At 45.0% G+C, this 7,072-nt stretch overlaps 1 protein-coding gene across 1 annotated transcript; it reads left to right on the forward strand.

The window, feature by feature from the left end:
* Positions 1 to 328: 328 nt before the first annotated feature.
* Positions 329 to 6,552, forward strand: LOC137071682 (zinc finger protein 436). Its single transcript, XM_067439865.1, has 2 exons — positions 329 to 625; positions 4,624 to 6,552. Exons 1-2 carry the CDS (start codon positions 421 to 423, stop codon positions 6,105 to 6,107), a joined length of 1,689 nt encoding a protein of 562 aa, XP_067295966.1. The 5' UTR covers positions 329 to 420; the 3' UTR covers positions 6,108 to 6,552.
* Positions 6,553 to 7,072: the final 520 nt, after the last annotated feature.

The raw sequence follows: 7,072 nt of genomic DNA on the forward strand, positions 1-7,072 counted from the left end.
TGGAGGTATTTTAGTCTGGTATTGTATCCAAGTAAAAAATGTGGTATCATGACAACACTACTATAGTGTGGACTTAACGTTCAAATTTAAGAAAGAATTTACGAACGACTGGTGCAACCCTACCCTGAAGGGTTGAAGTGTGTTGTTGACCGTTCTAAAATGGCGGCGCGTCGAAATATCGAGATATCTGGTCGAATGAGACTTCTATGTATCTATTCCTATGGCAGCGGGTGTCCGGCTGCAGTTCTCCTCCAGTCCTGCAGGGTACGTTAATCAAGACAAGAAGAAGAAGAAGAAGAAGAAGAAGAAGAAGAAGAAGAAGAAGAAGAAGAAGAAGAAGAAGAAGTCCTGCGGGGTCAGCGTTGAGTCCAGCGGCGGCGGGTGTGTGGTCACTGCAGCTCCTCCGTGTGTTTAGTCAAGATGGCGAAGTTTGGCGATTTTAAAGCTTTTCTTGAGTGTTCATTGAATGAAATCTTCCGTGTGACGGTCAGTGACATCCTGGACTCAGTGGAGCAAACGGTCAGCGAATATCAGCGCCAGATCCAGAGGATCGAGTCCGAAAACGATGATCTGAGGACACGACTGGATGCAAAAGACAAAAGAAGGACAAATCCTGTCAAAACAGGTAAAAATACATCCGATGTTTTGCGCATGAGTGCACATGATTACGATTATACTGCTCATACAAACACTGCTTTAGTTTTATTCCTTCTATGATTATTATTTGATAAACCCATCTGATATAAATATTATAGTAACGACAAGAGGGTGAAATGTTAGTTTCTGAAAACAAGACAAATTAATTCAGTGAGAAAATACTACTTATTTCTAAAGTTGTCACTGTTGCAAAACACAGTAGCTCAGTATTATTATAAACGGAGTTTACATGATTCTATGTGTTCCTCATGATTTATACTGGCCATTAAGCAGGTGTGTGTGTGTGTGTGTGTGTGTGTGTGTGTGTGTGTGTGTGTGTGTGTGTGTGTGTGTGTGTGTGTGTGTGTGTGTCTGTGTGTTTTGTGTGTTTGTGTTTGTATGTTTGTGTCTGTGTGTGTGTGCTTATGTGTTTGTTTGTGACGCCCTGACCGTATTGTTGATCTCATTGCCAGTTCTGTTCTTGACATACTTCCAAAAAATATGCCTATTGATATTTGGCAGCCTGGGTCATGTGCACAAACTGACTGTTAGTGGACTAAGGCCGGCAGGGCTACCAAAAGGACAGTCTAAGCAGCTGGCCAAATTCTGCTCTATATCAGCTGTGATAGGCAGCCTTGCTGTGTGGCGTAAGCAATGTTTTGTACCCTTAATGTCAAAGCTGTGCTACCTCTGAGAATATTTGAATCCTTTCTGTAAAATTTGATTGGTGGATTCAAATAAAGAAATTAAAATGTGTGTTTTATGTTTGTTTGTGTGTGTGTGTGTGTGTTTTGTTTGCGTGTTTTTTTATGTTTGTGTGTGTGTGTGTGTGTGTGTTTTATGTTTGTGTGTACAGTAGGTATGGAAAGTATTCAGACCCCCTTACATTTTTCACTCTTTGTTTCACAGCCATTTGCTAAAATCATTTAAGTTAAAAAAAATTCTCATTAATTTACACACCCATATCAACAGAAAAACAGAATTGTTGACATTTTTGCAGTTTTATTAAAAAAGAAAAACTGAAATATTACATGGTCCTAATTATTTAGACTCTGCTCAGTATTTAGTAGAAGCACCCCTTTGAGCTAATATAGCCATGAGTCTTTTTGGGAACAAGTTTTTTACACCTGGATTCTCTGCCATTCCTCTCCAGTTCTGTCAGGTTGGATGGCAAACATTGGTGGACAGCCATTTTCAGGTCCCTCCAGAGTTGCTCAATTGGGTTTAAGTCAGGGCTCTGGCTGGGCCATTCAAGAACAGCCACAGAGTTGTTGTGAAGCCACTCCTTCGTTATTTTAGCTCTGTGCTTCGGGTCATTGTCTTGTTGGAAGGTGAACCTTCGGCCCAGTCTGAGGTCTTGAGCACTCTGGAGAAGGTTTTCGTCCAGGATATCCCTGTACTTGGCCGCATTCCTCTTTCCTTTGTTTGCAACCCGTCATCCTGTCCCTGCAGCTGAAAAACACCCCACAGCATGATGCTGCCACCACCATGCTTCACTATTGGGACTGTATTGGACGGGTTGCGCAGTGCCTGGTTTTCTTCACACATACCGCTTAGAATTAAGGCCAAAGAGTTCTATATTGGTCTCATCTGACCAGAGAATCTTATTTATCACCATCTTTGAGTCTTTTAGGTGTTTTTTTTTAGCAAACTTTCATGTGTCTTGCTCTGAGGAGAGGCTTCCGTCGCGCCACTCTGCCATAAAGCCCCGACTGGTGGAGGGTTGTAGTGATGGTTCCCTTTCTACACCTTCCTCCCATCTCTGCATCTCCAGAGCTCAGCCACAGTGATCTTTGGGTTCTTTTTTTTACCTCTCTCACCAAGGCTCTTCTCCCAAATAGCTCAGTTTGCCCGGATGACCAGCTCTAGGAAGGGTTCTGTTCGTCCCAAACGTCTTCCATTAAGGCTTATGGAGGCCAGTGTGCTCTTAGGAGCCTTAAGTGCAGCAGAAATGTTTTTGTAACCGTGGCCAGATCTGTGCCTTGCCACAATTCTGTCTCTAAGCTCTTCAGGCAGTTCCTTTGACCTCAGGATTCTCATTTGCTCTGACATGCATTGTGAGCTGTAAGGTCTGATATAGACAGGTGTGTGGCTTTCCTAAAGTCCAATCCGTATAATCAAACACAGCTAGACTCAAATGAAGGTATAGAACCATCTCAAGGACGATCAGAAGAAATGAACAGCACCTGAGTTAAAAGGTGCCCTAGAATGATTTCAAACAATATGTTAAATTGTTCTCTGATATCTACATAAAGGGTGTGTGGCTTATTTAAGGGCAAAAAATGTCCAGATACAGTTTTACAGGTCCATTTACAACCCTATAAATTTTCCCTAGGATGTAATGCTCAGTTTTTGCCTTTTTTGGAACAGTCATGAATATTAATGTTGAGCTCTGCTTTGATTGGCTTATTTCAGCAGCTCACAGCAGTTCTGACAGAACACAGACCGACTGAAAGACACTAAGCAGAACATCTCAAATGGAGATTACTGAAATACAGCTTACTTGTTTATTGGTGTTTTCAGATCATCCGCGCGAGAGAGAGCTTGCGTGATTGCGGTTGCCTCATTTCAGTAATTTAAATTCCCCAAACAGAGCTTTTCTGTGAAAAACAACCCGTATACTATCCGGTGTTTTACCTAAACATGTCCAATCTGGCAACCATATGCGCAGATGATCTGAAAACACCAATAAACAAGTAAGCTCTATTTTATCAATCTCCATTTGAGATGTTCTGCTTAAAGTGTCATTCAGTCTACATATTAGACTTGTCTTTTTTCGCCAACGATATTGCATGTTTATATAACGTTAGTCACAATGTAGGCTACGCAGTGTCTGTGATGTACTCTGAACAAGCATGTGAAAACATCATAGACGTACTTCAGTTCTCATATAACTTATATTTTTACAAAATGAATAGCCTTGTCAAATGACTGTCGTTTTAACTTGTATGGTGGAAAAGGTGACGTTTGCTAGAAGGATCGAGTGAACGATCTGTAAGTAACGAATCTACGGTTGTATTTTGTAATACAAAATGTTATTAACCTTTGTCATTAGACACACTATTTAGTTTTGTATGGTACTTGGAGTTTCTTATTGTTACTGTAAGCATCTTGCGTCATCCAAACAAGGCTGTCTCTCTAAGAAACTTTCAATTTAATCAGAAATTGTTTAAACAGCCAGTCAATAAGTGGATAAATCACTACTTACTGCTTGCAGGAGTACAGTCGTCCCTTTTCTTCAGGGTAAGACGCTGAGCGAAGCTTGCTTGAAATGGGCCGAGCAAACAAATTTTTGCTATCCTCCAGTGTCGTTTGTTTATAGCTCTAATGATTCGGCTGCGTCAGTTCCGCCTGACAATGCACATGTTTGGACAGATGCAAATGTTGGGGGCGTGCTTATAAGTGATCCCCAATGCTTGCGTCACGGTTGGGTTTATGTTGAGAAGCGCTTTTTTTCCGTTGTGTTTTTGATTAACGAGATTTACATATGAAGAGGGAGGGAATGGTGTTTGAGTGTCACTGTATATGATGTCCATGTGCTGAACTCTTATTTCACTATGGCAAGGTTAATTCAATGTTTCGTTCTAGGGCACCTTTAAATATATGAGTGTCACAGCAAAGGGTCTGAATACTTAGGACCATGTGATATTTCATTTTAATATTTCAATAAATCTGCAAAAATGTCAACAATTCTGTATTATTCTGTCACTATCGGGTGCTGTGTGTACATTAATGAGAATTTTTTACTTAAATTATTTTAGTAAATGGCTGCAATATAACGGAGTGAAAAATGTAAGAGGGTCTGAACACTGTCTGTACCCACAATGTGTGTGTGTGTGTGTGTGTGTGTGTGTGTGTGTGTGATCTGTAGGTTTAGGGGCAGGTGCAGTGTAGGGGGACAGAATGTACAGTTTGTACAGAGTAAAATCTATTACGCCTATGGAAAATCCCCACAATTCACAAAAACCTAACGTGTGTGTGTTGCAGAAGATGAAGATCGTGTTTCTCAGCGTGACGTCTCGAGGAAGGGTTTCGCTGAGGGTCTGTTTTCTTCTGCTCTAAGTGAATATAAAGACCAGAATCAGAGCCGATCGACAGCACACACTCCAGAACAACAGGATCAAGCGACAGGAACGTGTGTGTCCTTGAAGCCCGACCCTGAGCCTGAGGATGCGTGTGCTGTTGACCTCACCAACCCTCACACTTCTCCGAGAGAAATCAAAATGGAGAATACGGAGGAGAACTCAGAACGCCAGCTCCCATTCACCTGTCCGGAGCTGAAGCTCAGTGCCTGCGAGGTGAAGGTGACTGTGGTGTCCGACACACACCTGTGTCCTGTGGAGGAGCCGGGGTTCAGTGTCCTCTCGGATGAAGAGTCCAGACCAGACGCCCTGTCTGAGGGATTTTCAGGATCGTCTCCACCCAAATTCGGAGATCTGAGCTGCGGTCAATGCAACCGGAGCTTCAAACACAAGGCCTCGCTCCACATCCACCTGAGATCCCACGGCTCAGACAGGACACACACCTGCGATCCCTCGGGCTTGGAGAGGACACACACCTGCGATCCCCACGGCTCGGAGAGGACACACACCTGCGGATCCCAGGGCTCGGAGAGGACACACACCTGTAATCCCCAGGGCTCGGAGAGGACACACACCTGTAATCCCCAGGGCACGGAGAAGACACACACCTGTGCTCAGTGCGGGAAGGGCTTCGAGCGTGCCGATATCCTGAGGAACCACCAGCGCACACACTCCGGAGAGCGGCCGTTCGTCTGCAACTTGTGCGGGAAGAGCTATGGACACCAGAGTCAGCTCCGCATCCACCGCCGCATCCACACTGGAGAGCGTCCGTACGGATGTGCGGAGTGCGGGAAGCGCTTCAGCGAGCACAACCAGCTCAAAGTGCACCTGCGCACACACACCGGAGAGCGGCCGTACACCTGTGGTCAGTGCGGGAAGAGCTTCAGCAATGCCGGAAACCTGCGCAGCCACCAGCGGATACACACCGGAGAGAAGCCGTATGCCTGCGGACACTGCGGGAAGCGTTTCAGTGGGATGGGCGACCTTAGGACTCACTACCGGATCCACACCGGAGAGAAGCCATACCGCTGCGAGCTGTGCAGTAAGAGCTTCAGCCAGGCCGGACACCTGACCATCCACAAGCGCATGCACACGGGAGAGCGTCCTTACTCCTGCGGTCAGTGCGGGAAGAGCTTCACCGTGGCCAGTAGCCTCAAGCTGCACCAGCTGACCCACACCGGAGAGAAGCAGCACATCTGCGGTCACTGCGGGAAGAGCTTTAGCCGTGCTGGACACCTGAAGAGACACGAGCTGGTCCACACCAAGGAAAAGCTGTTCTGTTGCTCGACCTGCGGGAAGAGGTACAGTGACCAGTCGTCCTTGAAAAAGCACCAGAAGCTGCACGCGCCTGCCGAGGCCGAGACAGGTAGAACTGACCGGTCCGCCTGACCCCAGGGTGAACCGGGTAGAACTGACCGGTCCGCCTGACCCCAGGGTGAACCGGGTAGAACTGACCGGTCCGCCTGACCCCAGGGTGAACTGGGTAGAACTGACCGGTTCGCCTCACCCCAGGGTGAACCGATAGGAACTGACCCGATGGTTCATGTGAGTCGATGCTAGCGGGACACTAGCGCCGGATTACGTCTCCTCCAGCTGACGGACTGATCATGAGATGATGAGTCTGTTAGATGTCAGTGCTGTCCTGTATGACCTGTTATGATAAATATCATGTCATGATGTAATCACATCTTAGATGAAATGCAATTTAATTTAATATTATTGTCTAATATCTTCTCTATGAACAGTATTGTGCGTTTAATGTTCATTTCAACTTTTCCTGAATGTGAACTCAAAACTTCAGTGATAAAATAAAGCTGTTGTTGTTTGACTCTCAGGTGTGTGAGCGGGATATTACAGTCCTCTACTGACTGTAGTCTTTAGTCTAAATAGCTCCTCTACTGACTGTCGTCTTTAGTCTAAATAGCTCCTCTACTGACTGTCGTCTTTAGTCTAAATAGCTCCTCTACTGACTGTAGTCTTTAGTCTAAATAGCTCCTCTACTGGCTGTAGTCTTTAGTCTAAATAGCTCCTCTACTGGCTGTAGTATTTAGTCTAAATAGTTCCTCTGCTGACTGTCGTCTTTAGTCTAAATAGCTCCTCTGCTGGCTGTAGTCTTTAGTCTAAATAGCTCCTCTACTGACTGTAGTCTTTAGTCTAAATAGCTCCTCTACTGACTGTAGTCTTTAGTCTAAATAGCTCCTCTACTGACTGTAGTCTTTAGTCTAAATAGCTCCTCTACTGACTGTAGTCTTTAGTCTAAATAGCTCCTCTACTGGCTGTAGTCTTTAGTCTAAATAGCTCCTCTACTGGCTGTAGTATTTAGTCTAAATAGTTCCTCTTCTGACTGTAGTCTT

This window comes from Pseudorasbora parva, chromosome 3 (genome assembly GCF_024679245.1).
Source record: "Pseudorasbora parva isolate DD20220531a chromosome 3, ASM2467924v1, whole genome shotgun sequence".
Lineage (NCBI taxonomy): Eukaryota > Metazoa > Chordata > Actinopteri > Cypriniformes > Gobionidae > Pseudorasbora > Pseudorasbora parva.

Excerpts from the sequence above, each read along its gene's own strand:
- LOC137071682 (XM_067439865.1), top strand. The coding sequence starts at position 421 with ATGGCGAAGTTTGGCGATTTTAAAGCTTTTCTTGAGTGTTCATTGAAT. Across the intron at positions 626-4,623 it reads GACAAATCCTGTCAAAACAG|AAGATGAAGATCGTGTTTCT; the intron begins GTAAAAATACAT and ends TGTGTGTTGCAG.